We start from the raw sequence: 20,477 nt of genomic DNA, 5'->3' as shown, positions 1-20,477 counted from the left end.
TTAGGTTTTGCTTTGTGTTTTGATGAGACTTCTGCAAGTGCCCAAGTGCAGGTATGAGTGACTTTTCAGAATATTCACAAAACATTAATATTACCACTAACAGATCCTGCCACACTGAACTCTGCAGATGCATCACAGATGAACACTTCTAATCTGCTACGTTTAGAAATGTATTATTACATTACTCTTACTTCTCCCATCTCTTTTTCCCTGCTGGCTGAAACTTATCATTGTAATATAAGTGTAGTAACATAAAAAATATTAATATTAATGAAAACATGTTCACAGTGGGAAAGTAATAACTCAGACCTGTAATTTCTCCTCACATTCTACCAACAATCTCTTAAGAAATAAGTATCAAATACCATGATTTTATACAAGTAACACCATTTAAAGTTTTAAGAAAGCACATTGGGTATGTTTCAAAAAATCTTACTTTTATTGTTTGCACTAACTGCAGCATCATTTACAGTTCTTATCTCTAATAAATTGAAGTAGATCAGCACACAAAGACTTTTTCAAGGTCAGCACTCAAAGTGGAACCTTGGTTACATAAATGCTTACACCCTGGTGTGTAACAGACCTAGGAACAGTTAGTTCATCCTAACACTTTTAAGTATGATCACTCCAGTTTCATGCATTTTTCAGGGCTGTTAAAGTTTCATTTTAGGGGTGCAAAAAGAAAACAGCTGCAAGATTTATAGAGATGACTCATTTTTAAACCAAAATTCTTACATCTAAATTCTTAAACTACAGCGAGGACCCTCTTCAGCTATAAAAATTTTGCTCTGCAAAACAAAAAAGAAAAAAAAAATTAGTGACTTTGCTGTATTAAGCACAGGTAAGATCATTAGCTGCCTAAACACTTGCTGGCTTACAGAGCATATATTCCCATTTCTGTCAAAAGTTTGCCAGGTTTAGTCAGCAGCTCCTGGCTTTCTCACCAAGCCGAAACAGAGGTTGGTATAAAGCCAATCCTTCTGCAAGGGCTTTGCATTTTTAAATCCTGGCTGAAAACCTAAGACTTCCCAGACAACCACCTGCATGCGATCCCCTGTCGCCCCTACAAACCTGCAAACCAAGACAGTGCATTTGGTTTTACGCATTTCTGCCAACTGTTTATGAACTCAGTTTTTAAGTTAAAATGGTTAATTATTAACTAGTAGTTTTAATGAACCAACATTATCCTCTCAATTTCTGAATGTAATTTTAAATTGTTCCAGCTGTTGTATTTGTTATTGGATCTGACGCATTTCTTACTTATCTTACTTCACTGGCTTAAGTCCAGAAGTCAGCACAAAAGGGAAGGAATGACAGGAGGTGGAAAACAAGCCCAATTCAGTTAGAACTGAAACACCATAGGATTAATAACAGGTAGGACAAACACCTCTGTACGTATTAAAGACTTCACAGGAGGCTGTCAGGGAGTTCCAAACCAGCAGCTATCACTGGGAGTTTATGCCGTCCAGCTGCTTGGAAGCCACGGTACAGGCTTTGCCATGTTAGATTTTAGTAAGTGAGCCTAGAACCTCTCAGCCCACACCCCTGAGACCCCAAAGATCAAACTAAACCAAAACTACAACAGGATTACTCTTACATCTATTTTGCTGTGCTTCAGGATGGGAGTTTTACCTGAACCAAATCCTTAACCCCTGAAGAAGCCAATAATGTAGGAGCAGAAACCATGCAGGGATTCCCAGCAATGTTCCCGTGCCAGTTTCATTGCTTCTGTTTCAACTTCAGACCCTTGACCATGTTGGGCTGTTTTTATAAGAGGTAGTATTGGAGGTTTCCCTATTTTCTTAACAGAGCTTATTCCTGCTTCGCTCATAGAAGTGGAAGTTTCCTGGACTGATTTGTCCTGGTTCACTAGATCTTCCAGCTCCATGCCAGCAGCTACTTGCTTCATGAGAGCCTCTGGGTGAGCCTTTTGGCACATGGTGATCTTCAACACTTCCGTGGATTCACAAGCATGCGGGAGCTTTCTAAGTTCCATGGCAATCTGATTCCAGTAGATCTTTGGATTGTTTAGGAAAGCACGGCAGACTGACGGCTTGCCAGTGAATTCACACCAGTAGGACATGCCTTGGCTTTGACATTCAATTCTAAGTTTCATTTCCTCATCCCCACTCATGCTCATTGTGCAAACATCTTTGGTTTTAGTCCGAAAATTGATTTCTTCACCACTGCTTCTTCTGTTTGGCTTCAGCTTCTCTCCCAGTCCTCCCAAGCCACAGATCACTACCACAAAGAGAAGAGCGACACTCTTCATGGTGACAGGAGTTGACCAAGATCCTCGAGCAACACAATCCAAAAGAGTGAAAGCTGTTAAGTGGCTGCTCACAATTTAAAGGCTTGGTGCACAAAGAAGCCTCTTTCCAGTGCAACATGGGATATAAGGGTTTTTCTTAAATAAAAATCATAAATCACACTTCAGTAGGCAAGTGCCCACAATTTATAGCCTGAGACAGCGTCAAATAGCCTGTGAACTCTCAAGAAGGTAACAAGACAACTCTTGTAAACGCAGTTAAATACAGAACGATAGTTGTATAACGAAAAAGTGCATTCCTTTCCAGGATGAACATGTCATATTTGATTTTTAACAGATATTTTCCATTCTCCAGCTGCTTTATAGCTATCTTCATGCCAGAGCTTGTAAGACCATATTGAAGTAAAAAAGGATAGAAGTGCCAAAGCAATCTATGCAGCTACATCTGCATGATTATAAATGTGTCCTACTAATAAAGGCTGATTTGTGGAACATGTCTTCACCGTGAGGATGCAATTTTAATACTTCATTTTGTCAGCACATGACTTGCAGTGGAGACACATGGAAGAATCAACTGCACATTCTGTGAGCCATGAAAGATTTTTAGACTTGCAATATTTAAGCAAGATAAGGAATAAAGCATTAGCCAAATAAAGATATTCCAGGCCTAAACATAAACAAAACATTTGGAAGTTTTATCATCACTGTCATACCATGGAATATTTTCAGCCAACAGAGCAAGACTAGAGAACTAGCTTACCATGGGTCTCAGCAGCAGGGAAATAACTCTAGAGCATGCCAGAGATATCTGTGCTTTATCACCTTTCACTTTTTTTTTTTTAATACATATTTTCCTGTTCATAATAAATGAGCTGTAAAAATGCCATAAAACGAAGGCAAGAGAATAGAAATATTTTAGTGCAGAGTCCTGTACTTGCAGTTTCTGCTGCAGTAACTAAAAGCAGAGCTAAGGAAAATTGTGTTGACTCCCTTGGCATTTAGCGGGTCAGGAGATAAAACCCCTCCCATGCTGTTCCGAGCCATAGGACTTTTCTGGCTAATAAGACTCCACCATGCACTTCCTTCAAAGACCCGTATGCTACACTCAGCCTGACCTGAACAACTTCTGGAAGGCGCATTGTATTATTTAGGGGTATGCTTGAATAACTGCGAGGTGCTAGAAACCCTGGGGTTAAGAATGACCATTTATAATAGGACAGAACACCATTCTGTATGTCTGGCCACTCAACAAGTATCACTACAGAAAATACCAAGGCAAAACACATTCATTCCACACAGACAGTGAAGCTGAACAAACAAACAAACAAAAAAAAAATGCAGAAAATGCTTCTGTAATACTTGACAACAGAGACCCTTAGCTGCTGTGGCATCCCAGCTAGCCTGAGAGCCGCCTGCTTGAAGATGAAGCCACCTGGAATAGCCATTCTGGGTAGCCTGAACCTTGTTCTTCCAGTAAATGTCATGAAATTCCCCAGGACTAAATACCATTTGACAGAGAGAACACCACTGTTTTCTTTTCATCCCCTTGCTAAGGCTGTTTTAATAACATTTTTAGCAGAGGTCTCATTTCTAGCTTCTGCCATTTGTTCCTCCTGACTGTCTCTCTTTCAAAGCATAGTGGTGCGGCTCTCCAGTCAAGTCTTAGGAGAAACACTAATGGTACAAGCCTACTCAAGATTTACAATTCACTCTTCTGTTGTTTTCTGGTGCGTCTTCTCACCCATCATCCAGCCAGCCAGAATCTTGTTGCCCACCTCCTACTTCAATTTCAAGGATTTCAAATCCTACTGCAAGCACTGAAAGACCTCCTAATATTCGGCAAACAAATGTGTTATTTACACTTGGTTATGCACAAAAGCACTGACAGTCCCTAGATTAGAAACTAAAGGCACTCATCTCTCCTGTTCTAACAATTGCTAAAGAATCCAAAGCTACTTAAAAGTCATTTTATACCAGTTTCAGACCTCTTTTTCTGACACTTTTTAAAGTGTAATCGTGAAAACAAATCAGACTACAATGATAAGGACAAATGCCAAAGCTTGGACTCAAGAGCTCTGGTATATTTGTGTATCACAGTTAATATGTTATTGCCAAGCGCCTGTCTCACTTCCACCTGATGTTTGTACTCTGCCTGCCTGCCTATCAGATGAAACAACTCATAGTCTGTTTTATTAGTGGAAAACAATTGTCCTTTTACAAGTTAAGCCAGGATGCCAGCAGTGAACTCTGGGAGCTGAAGAGCTGCCAAGCATTTAATTCTGTTGTCAGTGCTACAAAAGCAGAGGCAAGCAGTGAGTCTTGAGCACTTACAGAGTATGTGGATATCCTCCACAACTCATCAGCTTGAATTCTACCACCTCTGCATAGACCACATTCTTTGTGGAAGTCAGAAGTGCCTCACCCAATATGCTTTCAGTCTCTTCTGCTCTAGTTCTTGGTCTCTTATCTTGCTTAAGTTAAAGTCATCAATAAAAGTCAAATATAGCAGAAATTTTTAATCAAGGTAAAAAAATTCATTTTCGTAAGATTTTAATTCAGTGCAACTCTTCTGAGACAGCTCTACACAACAAAACAATTGAGAATCAAACATCAGGTAGTTAAGCAAGTTCTTTTTTATTTAAATGAACTGGGAACATTTTCTCAAATTAAAAATTGAGACTTAAAAATCTGCAGTTCTGAACATTACATATACACATATGCTACATACTGTCAATTAGAAATGTTTCCATTTATGACCTAAAAATAAAAAAAAATTAAGGTTATTCCAGATTAAATACCGGTATCACTTTTCAGTGTTCCTTTAAAATTATATAAATGATTTACAGGATTGTCCCTACTTCAAGCCAATGAACCTTGTTGGAAACAAAGCTAACAATACTGATACATGAAGAGACACTTGTTTAGATCAATATACCCAGTTACTTTACCTGCTGAAATGTTTTACGCTACTAACAAATACTTTTGGCCTTGTTGATGAATTCTACTGTTAACTAATTCAGCAATGCAACTGTATGCCAAAATTCAAGGCAGTAACTCTAATAGTACAAATGTTAATTTCAATTCCTAAACGCATTTGAATTTCAGTATTGGTAACCATATTTTGGTATTATTTAGCAAAAAATAGTCTCGCTGCCCCCTGAAAGAGACAAAGCTTAATATTGACACTGTTAAGGACATTATAGAATTGAGTGTGAATGAGGAAAAGGAAGTCAGAGAATGTAAAGCATTCTAAAAATCACCAACATATGACACCTTTCATGCTCTTTTTGAGTACTATTGAACTGTAGGAAGCTTAGCTTTTTCACTATATTATGCATTATGCATTATGCACAGTCCCAACCCTCCCACCCAAAGTTTCAAAACAAACTTCTCCAAAAAGTCCCTTTTAGGTCTATACTGCAAAACCCACTAGATATTAAATAATTTAAAAAAAGGGAGAAAACAAAACTGCAACTGAACTTTTCAGACACAAAGAGACACTGTGGATCCCATTACACTTCAAATTTAGTCCAAAGTGGTCATTCAAGAGCACCAGATAGCAACACTGAACATGCTGGTAAATTCATTTGTGAAGAGTATCATACAATATTAAAATCTTAACTAAACACTTAAAAGTTTTAAGAAAAAAGTATATACAAAAGTCTCTGTATACAAAATGTATTTTTATGTAAACGTGTATGTACTTGTATTTAACACAAATCTACAATTTAAGAACTTGACTAACTGTCAGAGGATTGCTAGGGAAAGGCTGTTAATCTAATTAATTTGTATACTGTGATGTAAGGTAGAAAGCCCAGTGTAAAAAAAGTAAAAAACAAAAAACATTTTTATTCAAGCTTTGAACAGTGGTATTTGAGAGGCAGTGCCCTGATCGCAAAATATTCTATGCAGTAGTTTGTGGCATAACATTCGATAGTACATTTGGGATTTACAGTACAGGTGTCATAAAACAAGTGGCTCAGGATTTGGAAGATGAATGCAAATGCCAATACACTTGGAAGAATAACGATATATTCCTGTAGAAGAATCTTGAGCCTCATTTATGTAGCCTGTAAATAATCACACACACACACACACAAAAAAAAAAAAAAAATCAGGAAAATTTGATGAAGACAGAATTATAATACAATTTAAGCAGAATAAAGTAATAGATTTTCACATGAATATCAATATGGTTCAGTATTTTTTTTTATTTAAAACCTTACAGCACTAATTTTGCAGAAAGCAGAGCAGCCTTCTTCAAAACAGTAAAGTAGTAATATACTAGAACTGGCTTATTACTTACCCCTTAATGTTCCCAGCACGTGTTACCACTGTTCCATAGAGCTATAAAAAAAAAGAAAAAAAAAGGAAAAACAAAAAAACCACACAAACCAAAACAGTCATTTTCTTTTGCCCACAAATGGAACAGAAATATCGTGTCTAACTAAGGCTAGACAAGCTCAGCCGGCGCAAACTATTCTCAAACTTTTACCCATTTATTCAAGAATTTTTCAAAGAAGAGGAAAAAGATTCATGGTTTCCTCCACCAACCTTTCTGGTTATCTTTGTTTTATGATGGAAAGAAACACTTGGATTACCTATTCAACAGCACTTCTTAATGCAGCCTCCAATTTTGCTCTCACAAAAATGGTGGCTGCATTTGAGGTTATTTGTATCTTTGACGTATATATAAAAACATCTGTGTGAGATATTTATACAAATATAACTCACATAGTTCTCATACTTGTATTTATGTATCTTATATTTATAAAGATAGATATCTGCATCTCTTCCCAGCAAAATAACCCAGCTGATTTCAAAGGACAAAAAAGAAATCCCAACAACCCATGGGATTCTTTACACCTGCAAAAGTACAGGCGTACAGAGATCTATTCAAAGTCAGATCTCTCAAAGTATGTCTCAAAATAATTTGTAGGAAATGAGAAACAGCAAAGATAGCATAAAAGCGAAGAGTTTGTGATATGAAAATTAAACCCAAGACTATTGATATGGGAATCCCAGACTGAGAAATTCAATGCATATATAATTAGCAGGTTTTCACATTATTTCAGCACATCAGAAGACAGGATTGCTTCAAACCAAATACTTATATTTTATTATGGAAGCCCACTTTGAGTAACTTAAAACTTGGGAAGTCAGGACTGAACTAATGCACCTTTGTTCAAAAACTTATTTTATATTAGTAATTTTTAGCTTATTCAGGAACATTGTATAAAACTATTTGTCAATCACTGAAATATCAAAGAAAACATGCTATGAACCTCAAGTATTAACATCCGTATTAAAGATTCAAAGATCAGAAAGCAACTTCTAAGGCCTGAGCAATTATTAGTTTCTTCTTATGTGAAGTATCAAAAGTCTTTAAAACTGAGAGTCCTTAGATACACCAGTGGAGAGCACTTTTGAATTGAACGTGTTGTAGGTTAATTTAGGGAGTACCCTTACGCTGAAGAAGGGACCACGACAATCATGATCATAAATATCACTAAAAAAAAAAATCATTATATATAAATACTTCTTCAGAAGGAAATGTGGAGTCAAGATTTGGTCAGTAAATAATATTGTAAAATACAGTTCTAATAAATAATAATATACAAGTGATGCAGCCATAAATTCTGGCCAGACTTCCAAACTTCGGGCTCTCTTGGTATTTACACATTACTGAAAGAATGGTGGTATCTCACTTCTCTGCCAATACTCAACCTATACTTTCAATCATGAAGTTGCAAGTTAGGCACAGTGAGCTACAGATTTCAATCATAAAATAGATCCTTTCCTAAACTCTGATAATTTTTCAAACCCAAATATTGAAATTGTGGGATGTAAACGGGAAGTCTCACGACTATTTACAGCACAGAAATTGTAGAGACAGAAGAACCCAAATCTCCTCCTGTTTAAACTTAACTTGAATTTCTTGTCTTGTGATATTACACTAGTTCTGCCCATGCAGAATCACCCATTTTCTCTGTTCCTGTTTTCTGCTTAGCCTGGATCACCTGCTTTTTGCACAGGAAAAGCTCTTTTCCTCACCATCTAAAAAATAAAACAACTCACGAATGAGAATGGATCCCATTCCACCACTTTCAACTGCTGTCAGGGTATTTTAATATGTTTATCAGTTCAGGACCACCCACTGCACTAGATAAATACCTAATTACCTGGATTTTAAAATCAAATTTAGGGAATTGCTTTGTTAAGTTGCTGGAAATTACTACAATATCTGCTGTTATGCAAAGAATATTTGAGAAATACAAATCATATAGCATTTGCTATAGAGAGTAATCATGCAAAAAACATAAATGGAGAATAAAGTGGTTCACTTTAAGAACGCGTAGAGAATTGGATAGGTGATTAATATAGTAGATTAAGTATGGACACATGAAAGCATGCAGTTTCAGACTTGGTTTACCTTGTAAAAACAGGATTGTGTATACCATATAAATGCTCTTTATGATAACCATTATTACCATTTTCCGTACTGTAATAAAATAAATACACCAAGAAAATCCACGTTAACTATAAGATGCAGTATGTACAGTATGGCTTCTAAGACATGTATGTCGATGATGGTATTATATGCAAAGATAAACTGTGTCTGTACAATAGAATATAACTTTTCCTTTGTAACATTCAGGAGTTCTGACACAATTATAATTATACATTTTAAAATATTTTTTTATATTCTCCAAAAATTAATTATTTTGTTATTCTTGTTGAGTTGGATACTCTAATAGAGTCTGGCGAAACAGAACATGTTACCTCTTTTGAAGTAGCAAGTTACATTAAAAATATAAACCCTCCCTCCCAATATAATAATTTTAATAAATACCAGCAAAAATGTCTTATGTTTTCATGAGTATAGTTTTAACACTAAAAAACACAGAAAAGGAGGAGTAATTAACTGGACACCAATAAGCGAGTCATTTTAGCTGTACATGCCTGTTTCTGCTCTACTGACTTGTGAATGTGTAATGAAAAATGACCAGTGTGAAATTTGAGAAATGCAGTGCACAGGCTAACTAAACAATGAGTAAAACGAAGTAGAAGAGAACAGTAAAAACAAAACTGATTGGAAAATTTGTAAGAACAGTTATCATAAAGTAAAATGCCAAGTCCCTGAGACAGAGGAACTGCAATTGAAAAAGGAAAGACTGGTTAGGAATAACTAAGACAGTAAGAAAGCAAATAATTAATTCAAGGACATTGCAAAAGCAGGCATAGTTCACCTTAACAAGTTATTTAACAAAGCTAATTACTTGCACATTGGAAATGTATTTATATAAATGCTGCATACAAAGCCCTGAAGACCTCATTCTGAAATAAGTTTCTCAAAGTCAGAGCTAGAAATATCTGCACAGTCAGGGCAAGGCAAGGCAATCAAAGCCCCCTTTGCAGGCACCAACCCAAACCTGCAGCATTTCACAATAACATACAGTTCTAATCTGACAGCACAGAAGGTTTAAGGATTATGGTGCTTTCATGTGAGACACTAGAAAAAGCATTTCAATTCATTTGCTAATTGGCTTGCTTAGGACTATATACTTACTCATCATATACATCCTCTGTATCCATTCTACGATAGTATTTGGAGAGTTTCACAGCAAAAATTATGGCAGGAATTAAAAATATTGAAGAGCCTCCCAAACCAAACCAGAATGTATTCTGAAACAAAGCAAAATCCAGGCAAAAAAAGATCATAGAGAAAATGTATCAGAAAAGTGCTGAATCCTTGCTTGATATTCTAAGCATTGTTACTGGAAGAACACAGTAGAAATCAGTGGCTATCTGAGGCTCCTTATACCAGCGCGGAATAGGGCAAATTAAGCATTCTCCACTGTCAATGTGAACTAAATCAAGAACTCCACCGTCTTACAAATTTAACCAAACAGGAATATGTTCACGGTTTCCCAAAGTTACATAGCCCTACGAAGTTATTTCAATGTAGTCAGCCTTATGCTAGAAAGTGATTTGGTGTCTCAGCATTTAATTTACTAGCCGCATTATTTCTTTTTCCTTTCTTGATATTTTGAAGTATTTGGCAAGAACCACAAGAAAGACAAAATCTGAGTTTCCAGCACTTTCTCGAAGTACTTTTTAACTTACTAACTGCAGCCTGTTTGTGTAATTAATTTCATTATTGTACAGTTGAACTGAGTTATCACCAGATGTTAAAATGATGATTTTTCAAATTTGATTTGTATTGGCTGGAGGCATTTTGACTTATAAGTGACTCAGCTAAGTTCTATCATCAGGAAAACTATGGTACATCTGCCACCAGATGGTTAGTGGCTACACACAGGAGAACAGAAGCTGTGTAACATACCAGATAATCTGTAAGTACAACATGATTCTAGCAGATTAAGAGGTTTTCATGGTTAAGCATTACGAAGGTTAAGCATTTCATGGTCAAGCATTTTCAAGGTTAGAGTGCTTTGGCTTTGATTGTTACATGCATTTACTGTTGGTATGCTTAGGACCTGGATAAATGTATCACGAAGCTAAACAATAGCTAGAGGTTTTAGGGGGGTTCCAGGCACATGGTTTCTTATTCTATTTTTAACACATGCTGTCCTCTTTCCAAGCTACTCTGGCAAGATGAAAAAGCCAATTTTATGAAAAAAATGATGAAAAAGCCCTTATATACTGCTACCAGTCATGCTCGAGCCTCCACTGTACAGGAATGAATCAACATCTGTCACAAGTGATAAAACCTCATCTGGGTTTTCTAGATACCAGATAAATCTAGATATCCAGAAAGATACTTGAGATTTCCTTGGTATTTCTCACTCACTTTCTGCCCCCACCCTATTCCCATAAATTAGAAATGAGTACAGCTCAAACTTCAGTTCTTTATGCTTTTCCATTTTAAGGTGATTCAGAATCAAGCAAACCAAACCCCACCTTTTCCAAAATTTTTATTCCAAAGCAGTCGTACTGCATTTACTTTGCAATTCAAGTTGGAAGAAATTTACTAAGGAAACAATTTTACAGATTTCTTGCTAATAGAAGCCTAAGTTCAATGGGAACCTAAAAGAAGTCCAGCATTGTTGGACTTGATCCAGAATAGTTTTTCCTTGCGTAAGTCTGGACGTGATACTTTACTATCATACTCCATAATAATTAAAAGCAGATTAATGTTCAAAGATTGCCCCAATTTTGAATAACAGAAAATATTTCTTACCACAGAATCAGTTATATAGCTGCATAAAAAAATATCCACTGCTGTATCTATCACATTGGCAATAGGCTTGCATGCTGCTACCTCCATGGCAATCTGAAAGACAAATTAAAAAAAAAACAAAACCAAGAAACAGTTTAAGTACTTAACAGAATAAAATAAGAATCTCAAAACTTGCTTAGTTACAGATACTGTTACTAAATTGTTAACTCTCACCCTATCAAAATTAAAAATAAATTCCAGTGTTATCAACTGAACATCTTTACAAGATCAGCTTATGTTCTCAAAGACTGCAGCTGAACAGAGAAAAATAAACCAAGAAGTTAATGACATCAATTTGAACTAAGCAGGGTCAGGCTCAGTGCAGTATTAGCACAAATTATTTCAGGCTAGCCCTGGAAAAAACGGTACTATGTTCAATTTGCATTTTATCCCAATCACCACAATTCATCATTTCCATTCTACTTCAATCACAACAAAACTATTTCTAGAAGACAAGTTTCCTCTTCATAGTAAGTACAAATACCTTACAAACTGAAACTATAAAATATACCATCGAAGTAACATTTTTATTTTCGTTATTATTTAGCTTTTTTACATGTTTTTAAATGCAGCTTCTCCCAATGAAGTAAATGCACCTTACCGACTCCTTGACCCACTCAACGTATTGCTCAAAGTAGCCAACTATGGTATCCATGTACTTTTTTGTCTCCTAGGAACAGACAAAATAAGTGAACAAAAGTAAGTGAACCTCTATCTCCATGACATTATAAATTAATGTACTTTAATCAAATAAAGCTTACCTGGACAATAACTAGAGAAGCATTGTTATTTATGAGAAGCTGGGCAGCATTAACGGCACTAATGACATTTTTCACCTTAACCTGGAGAGGAAGAAATGGCGTTTAACACAAATAAATCCCTTCCAAGCTGTTACAATGGCTCTGCAGCCATTATTAGAAACTTATTCTCTTGATAAACCAGCGTCACTAACCTGAAAAAATACACAATTCCAGACAGAACGTGAGCCTGCCTAAGGATTCATGATCATTTGACTAAAATTCTCTCACTACTACGAAAGGAAGGTATCAGTGGCTACAAACAGCACCTTTTCCTGAAACCTTTGTAACTATACACTAGATCAGCTTTCTCTTCCATTCTCTTTCCTTTCCTGAAACGTAGAAATAGTTTCCATCCATGTATTTATATAAACTACAGACCCCCACAGTGCACAGGAAGGAAACAGTGGGCTATAAACTATCACAGCTCTTGATTACTAGAGTATGATTCTATACAGCTAGAATATGCTGCTAATCCATATCCCAAAGGATCAAGACACTTCTTCCATAAATGTACAACCCCATAAAGTCTCAGAAAGAATGCACACAAAGGAAAATGTAACATGCAGCCTCAAACTTTAGAGACATTTCTTAAACATACTAATGGGTCAAATATCATCCTCTTCTTACCAACACCTTATTTCATGACTTCTTACCTCCCCATCCAGATTCAAATCACAGATTTTTAGAAGAAATCTAGCCGGTCTGCTGCTGTGGATGGGTGAAAGCCATAATGGGAGAAACTGAGGTAGGTAGGGCCCACCAAGCTGTTTTTATTAATGACCAAGTGGTAGCTAGTGCGGCTGGATCCCTGCTGCCGGAGCCAAGGCAGGCCGATGGCACCAGGAAGCTTTGCTGCCACAAAAGTAACCAACCTAGTGCTTACTCTCCTGAGTCCAGCAAAGCACGGAGGCAGCTGGGCTCACAGTGGTGCCCGCACTACCTGCTGCTTCAGAGGTGAAACATGGGCTGCCCTGGGGAAGCCTCCACACAGCGAGGCCAATGCTGCGGAACCAGGGAGGTACAGAGCACAGTGCTAACAACACGGGCCCTGCTGGGAGCTGGACATTGGGCAAGAGGAGGTTAATGCTGTGAATCACCAAGCTCTCTCTTCTCCATTGTATTTTTGCATTTTGTTTCTTGATTGTCCCCCCTGAAGTTTTGCATTCAAGGAGTCTAGAAAAAACAACTATATTTTTAGGAAAATAAATAACACAGTATATGGAACTGTACTGAAGTCTATTTATCATGTGACAATTAAGTTTACAATTTATACTTCAAAAAATTTCCCAAACTTTTTTTTTTTTTTTGCCTTTTTTTCCCCACCTCCTCTACAAAGAAAGGAAAACCAGGGTAGAAAAATCTGTGCAGAAGAGATATCTAAATCCCTGTTACTACCTCAAAACATTACAATCTCTTCCAATAACAGAACCGCAAGAACCAGAAAAAGCTGTACTGAAAATATATGCCCTGCATATGTGGCAGATGGATTTAAAATGCATAAAAATATTCCTGTTGCCAGAAAGAAAAGCTTACCGTAAGTTCAGATGATGTCCTCTTCAATAACCTGATGCTCTGATTTAAAGTGCTCTATTAAAAGGGGGGGGGGGGGGGGGGGGAGAAGATTCAAGTCATCACTACAGGTAAAAGCCCACCTGTTTTAACATTATATGCATGATTCGTTCATCTATAAATTATTTTGCTTCTAATACAACATAGCACATTATATATAGTAACAACAGTTCTATTAAAACAAATTTATTGTGGTTTTAATAGCTGAATCAGTATTTCACTGACAGCACTTAGTCATGAATTGTGTACTGGAAGACTTCAGATTTAACTAAAGTTAGTAGCAATAAACTGAGCAGGATTTATTTAGAGGGAAGAGGGAACAGTTAAAATCAGAAGCAAGTGTTCAGAGAATTCTGTATTATGCAATTTCAGAAGGGAAAAAGCACTTACCCTAGCTTTAACATATTTCTTGACAGTCAGTTTTGTAAAAGAAAAAAAGATATGAGAATAATTAGGAGTTAATTAGGGAAGAACAGCATAGAATCAGAGTGGAAGAGAAGACTTACTGCTTTTCTACAAGAGGACTTTGATAGGGGCAGAAATACTGTACCAGATGCTAGGATAAAGTAAAGTCTTCATGTTACGAAGAGCAAAAAGCAACACCTAGCATGTATGAGATTCACAGCTCCATACTACACAGATTGGTGCCTGGCAAAATCAGGCAGAAGCACCCCTTTCACGTCTTCTATAGCATCAATAAAAGAGATTTTTCTTTGGCCCTAAATACTACTGCCAGGAGTTTCCAGTTCCAATACTGTTAGGTGATTGCTAACTCCCAAGAAATAGTGTGAAACTGGCAAATGCTCTTGTTACTGAAGACAAATGGGAAAAAAATAAAAACCAAAAAGGGATTTAGGACTAGAATTTTGCAAAGTTCTCCCCTGCTTCCTCTCTTATCCATATATAATCACAAATAGATACATAAAAAAATGGGAAAGAAAAGGGTCAATATTTTAGACAGTATTATATAGCAGTAGTATTACAAGGAGTAAAACTATTTATTACACACATACTTTAACCAGATTACTCTTCAGTGACAATGCAAATGCAACCTGTGCTTATATAATATTGAAAGTCCAGCTTTCTAAATTGTATTTAAGAGATTTAGAGATTCATACTTCTACAAATATGTTTTAACATTGCTTTAATATTTTACCATAGCTTGCTCTAGTGGAATGACTTGCTGGTTATGAATCATTCGAATGCTGTTTGCGTGTCCTTTTAAGGCATTTTCCAGTGCTCCTTTCGGCTGCAAAAAATGCAATTATGCAGTATTGTTCAGTAGTCTCAAAAGCCTTCCAACAAAGCAACAAACCAATGAAAGCTGTATATTATACTCATCCACTGCAGAACAGCTGATGCTAACAATGGGATATGGCAAATTGAATTTCTCAACACAAGGAGGGGAAAAATAGCCATATCAATAATTCAAACCTCAGCAACCAAGAGACAGATGTATTACACCGCTTTTCAGGCTATGACATTATCAGCACAGATTTCACCGAAGAGAGTTTTCACATGGTGCAATAAGTCATTTTAAATACAGAAGAGCAAGCACATTCACCTCTCGCTCATCACTTCTGCCAGTGGATCAACAGCCAGACTTCATCACAAGAACCGTGCAGCATGGTTCCCAGCTGGGATGAGCATCTCCCAGTCGTGGATGCTTGCTTTTGTTTTGGCCACTGCCAACACCACCCTGAAGCACCCTCTGCTTTGAGGGGCACAAAAGTTTAAATATTTTCAGCCAGTAACTTGGAAAGGCATCTAGGAAGGGTATTTGTCATTTTGGGGGCTCCTGCCCTTCAGTCAGAAGATATGAGTTTGTGCCCCAATTTCCATGCCTGAGTGCCTGTCTGGAGCTCATACTTGTTCCAAAATACTACAAAATTTGGTTTTACTCTCAACAATACATTCCTTTTCCATTTCCTTTTGGTGGCAAAATCACTTGGTTCCCTGCATACACACTGAATACACACTGCTAACTGCACTTTGGAAGTGTAATAACAACACACTTCAATGCTCAGAGATGTGCTTGCTTCCTGTGAAGTGTTCATGTAAGCAGTCAGCTGTGGGCACTAAGCGTCTTCAAGACATCTCCTGTACTGACAAGTTTAATTCACTTACCTAATGACACTTGGGGTTGGTATTGCACCCTCCTCCATACCCTGACCCCTTGGGTTGATGCGAGTTTTATTACACTCGCTACTTCCAGTGTAAAAACATAGGCTCCATTTTATGTAAGGTGCCAGAAAATGTAAACTATACACCCAAAGTTAGTTAATTCCAGAAGCTGTTAGTTTATTTCTTAATTGATTAGCCTTGTAAACTGCAAAAGCTATCACTAATAACAGGGTGGGATTATAAAATATCCTTGGAAACCACTATAAATTATGAAACAATCTAACTTTTGCAGTATGTCATATTCTTGTGGGTTGGACTTTTTTTTTTAGACATTTCATAGATTACACTAAATACCATCACAAAGAAGAAATAAACATGTACCCTTTGTGTTTGTGACAGCAAACACATTTAATATTGTATTTATCTTTGTCTTTTATATGGAGAAATTACTTTGCCTGATCTATTCTCAATTCTAATGCTTGCTTTAGATTCTATTACAAAAAATAATGAATAAAACAATCTATCAGCACAATATATTTTCCTTTGTGGAACTACATGGAATATACCTTTAAGAAGACATCTCAGAAGCAATTCTACGTAAGATGCGACACGTTTGAAGAACCTCAGCTTTCACTTAGAAAATAGCCCCAAAACAGCAGCAAAACACTCCCCCACCTGTATAGCCTTCAAAATAGCACAGTAAAAATTGAGAATGGAAGTGAAGCTACTGGTGTCTGTCCAAGTTAGCAGACAGCCTACACGAGTAAAGAGGAAATGTGCAGCTCACTCACAGTGCCTGGAGAAGATGTTAACTACAATACAAAAAAAAAAAAAAAAAATCATGAGCAGCCTAACCTTGACATGAATGCATGTGTGGCAGGAAAAAAACAACCCAAAACAACAAAACCCAACAGATGTAATCAAATTACGCAATAAGCTGCAGTAAACACATTAGGAGTCTCTGTTGGTGCCCTCCTCTCCCTGGAGTAGGGATGGATATCTGATAAATTCCAAACAGCATGGTCTCACTCTGCTGTCTGTGTCCCTTAGTGATCCAAGCAATTGTAGTACGTGTGCAGCATAACTCCTTCTCCTACATCACAATGCAGGGATCTGTCTTGAGCCAGTGCTCAATCTAGTATCCAAACGATGACTCATTTTGAAAAATAAACATAAAGTGACCTTGACATGCATTACAAACGTATCAACTGAATATTCACTATCTGTTACCACAGCTGTGTCATTCTGCAGATTCATTCGCAGGCAGTGTTGTAGCTATATCCTCCGACCATTGTCCATGTGTCCGCATTCAAAACGCTTTTCAGAGCAGACAGGATCTCTTTTGTGCACTCTCCCTCCACAATGGAGCCCCACTTCTCATTAGAGCCTTTATGCTGCCACAGTATTAATTTTATTGCTAATTGTCAAATCTGCTCACTAACTGAAAGAAAATTCATTCAAATAGTCTTTCCCATCATAATCTAACCAACTTTTCTTCCAATTGGGACCCTAAAATGTAGACAGCATAACAAGAAATACTCTAACAGAGTATTCCCCTCTTTTCTTAAGCAAACAGTGGAATTTTAAGAAATTACACTTCCAAAGAAAAATTGTAGAACAGTTAGCGTACAAAAATAAATAATTAGCAATATTTAAAATACAGCTCACACACAAGATTGTTCTTTAAAGTTTTTCGTTATGTGACAATCCATCTTGTATATAAGTACATATATAAGTACAAGAATTCTCTCATAGGAAGTCTAAATACTTGTCCATTTATTTATACTTATATAGTATATACAATAATACATAAAATGTATTGTTTATTAGTGAATTAAACTTACCAGCTGGTCTGCCCTTGCTTCTAAGTCATTAGCAAATGACAGAAGATCAACCTTGGTAACGCTTTTATTGATCTGAAACAAGATGTGAACAGTAGGGAAAGAAAAAGAGTATGTTGTTATTGTGTATACAATTTGCACTTAACCACACCACCTACTTTTTCAATCCTTTATTTCTTTAAATGTTTATTGACCTTAACTTCTGAAGTGCTTTTACTCCAAGTTTTGTGATTCTTCTGCCCTATCACACAAAAGCAGATTTTTTTCCATTTTGCCCGTTGTTAAAGAAACATTTCATTTTATGCTTTCTTCTGACTGTGTCTCTAGTTTATTAGTCTCACCTCTGTCAAATATGCTGCAAAGTTTATCCCTTCTATTCCTGAAGAGCTAAAATTCAGAAGATTCTCCTTTCCAATTTCATCCAGTAGAATGATTTTGCTGAGGTTAATCTGAATATGTTCAATTTTAAGTGCTACATCTTCTGTATACTGAGGGAAACAAAATAAAACACAAAAGTAGTTTGCACCCAGTGAATATTCTTCTATAGGTGTCCCCCCCCACTGCCAAAAATCTAGATTTTGCTGGCTCTTCACTTCCATGAAGAAGCAGGCATTCATTTTTGCTCACATCAGTTTAATTCAATTAACTTTAACAGAACCCACCAGGTAATGTTCCTACCTTCCCTGCAGTATCCACACAGTCTAGCCATGCCATGTTATAACCTACCTATGCATCTTTCATACCAATTAATTATTTGCCTTCCATTAAATTTTAAGCAGGCTACTCCAAATAGATGTTAGTCCCTCCTAAGAAGAGACTGAGATAAAACAGAATTCTCTTTCCCCTCCAGGAAACGGTACCCTTACAAATTTTAAGTTGTACCCCTGGCCCTAATCAAGGAAACATAAAGAATTCAGTACCTTAGCTGTGGCCAGGACAGATGCTATCTGCTGTATTGGCTACAGGACTGGATGAGATTCCTCTAAGATGTCTAGTGACGACCAAAGATGACTTGCTTATTGTTACCCAAAGTACTCCTGCACCGCACCCAAATCTAAAATGTTACCTGTCCTGTAGAGGCCGCAAAACAATGGATGAGGAATCTGGAAACCCAACTTGCCTCCCAGCCTCCACCATTAGTCTGTTACTGAAACTCAGTTTTCCCCTCTTAATGAATCTTCCCTGTTAATTTCGTACATTATTTGGGACAGGAACCGTATCTATTAAATGTGGGTACACTGCCTGGCAGAAGAGAACACAGATCCCCTAGGGGCTGCTGTAATGAAGACCACTATTACAGGCAACCCCACAATTAGTACAGGCATGTAATAAAAATGCAGTCGTGTACTACTACAGCTTAATTGAAAAGATTTTATTTTATCCCAACACCTTCCCACTGAAACCAGAACCATTCTTAGGAGCATGGTGTATCATATCCTGGATCAACATAAATCTGACTGCAGGAAGAAGAGGTCACACCAAGAAAGGCATTTATATAAAAAACAAGACTCTCCATAAACACCACAAGCAGCCTTTGCAAGATGCTAGACTTGAACCTTCTATGCAATTTTCAAAATTAAAACCAACATTATTATCAGCACCCACAAAAAAAAAAGCACATCAGAAAATGTCCCATGGCCCACCAAGACTGGTAAAGAACACCATATTCGTAAATAGATTTCTTTCTTTCAAATTAGCTTGGAGAGTTCTTCCCTCCTTGCAGGGTATATTGTATATAAAAACAAAAATCCCCTAAAACAGAGACATGGTATACTGTGTTTAAGAGCAAACCCCTCTCCAGCCTTCAAAAATAATCATGCACTCATTCAAACTTTCTTTACTTACCATACTAACATTTAAAAATTCATTGATATTGAACAGTTGTTCTAGGTGAAGTGAAGTATAAATTCCTTTGTTTTCCTTGCAATCACTATAAAAATAAAAATACATATATTAGCCTAAAAACGACCTTAAGGACCAAGTATTATGAAAATGGTTAACAACATTTTCATATTCTAAGAAAATCAGCACTTTAAAAAATGTTCTGGCTATATTTTTTGATCATTCTACAAGAAAGCAAGTAATTAACAACTTCTGCTGGTCTCAAAGATGCAAAATGTTCTCTCAAGTAGTATTATTGCACCAAGACCACCTCTAATAACCCATATATAGGAGCAGAAAAATCAGAACATCTTCTGCAATGTGATTTTTGCATGTGCTTCAAATGAAGCACGGAGATACCACAAAAACAAAATGTATAAATTGAATTAAATCTTGAGCATTAACTTTAATACCTGTACACTTTTTCAAAAGTCAAGTTAATATTTGGATTTTTAAACAGGATGCCAGAAAGATAGTTTTTCCAGTGTTGATTTAGTAAGTAGGGAGTATCCAAAACCTAGGAGACAAAATTCCGTAACGTTACTATGATTCTGAGTTTTCAATTAATGAATTTATTCACATGCAAACTTTTGACACATACCTACATCTAAGCTTATTACCCACTAATGGAAATACAAGCAAAACAGTGAATTCAACTCTCCGGTGCAGAAGGCAAATATTAAAGCTCCATGTCACCAAGAAATGCTGAATCACAGAAATACTTATCTCCAAAGGAAGACAGACATGCA

General features: G+C 36.7%; 2 protein-coding genes across 18 annotated transcripts in view; both read right to left on the bottom strand.

Annotated features, from left to right (window-relative positions):
* Positions 1-449: 449 nt before the first annotated feature.
* FGFBP2 (fibroblast growth factor binding protein 2) lies at positions 450-4,777 on the bottom strand. Its single transcript, XM_037400035.1, has 2 exons — positions 1,633-4,777; positions 450-788 (listed from the first exon to the last, which is right to left on the bottom strand). The coding sequence occupies exon 1, from the start codon at positions 2,270-2,272 to the stop codon at positions 1,646-1,648; it is 627 nt and encodes a 208-aa protein (XP_037255932.1). The 5' UTR covers positions 2,273-4,777; the 3' UTR covers positions 450-788; positions 1,633-1,645.
* Positions 4,778-4,884: 107 nt separating this feature from the next.
* Positions 4,885-20,477, bottom strand: part of PROM1 (prominin 1) — a 70,147-nt gene continuing 54,554 nt past the window's right edge. For 5 of the 17 annotated variants that reach the window (XM_037399894.1, XM_037399886.1, XM_037399912.1 and 2 more), the window contains 14 exons: positions 20,142-20,245; positions 19,693-19,777; positions 18,189-18,335; positions 17,851-17,922; positions 15,039-15,131; positions 14,273-14,299; positions 13,847-13,900; positions 12,275-12,355; positions 12,115-12,183; positions 11,475-11,567; positions 9,840-9,955; positions 8,703-8,771; positions 6,576-6,616; positions 4,885-6,339 (listed from right to left, as the gene is read on the bottom strand). In XM_037399894.1, coding sequence (XP_037255791.1) covers positions 6,598-6,616; positions 8,703-8,771; positions 9,840-9,955; positions 11,475-11,567; positions 12,115-12,183; positions 12,275-12,355; positions 13,847-13,900; positions 14,273-14,299; positions 15,039-15,131; positions 17,851-17,922; positions 18,189-18,335; positions 19,693-19,777; positions 20,142-20,245 — 1,029 coding nt within the window. In that variant the 3' untranslated portion in view covers positions 4,885-6,339; positions 6,576-6,597. The other 12 variants (XM_037399903.1, XM_037399921.1, XM_037399970.1 and 9 more) reach the window with 5 other exon arrangements.

Source organism: Falco rusticolus, chromosome 1 (genome assembly GCF_015220075.1).
Source record: "Falco rusticolus isolate bFalRus1 chromosome 1, bFalRus1.pri, whole genome shotgun sequence".
NCBI classification, from domain to species: Eukaryota; Metazoa; Chordata; class Aves; order Falconiformes; family Falconidae; genus Falco; species Falco rusticolus.
Note: the sequence above shows the minus strand (reverse complement) of the source record. Positions and strands in the feature narration are given on the sequence as shown.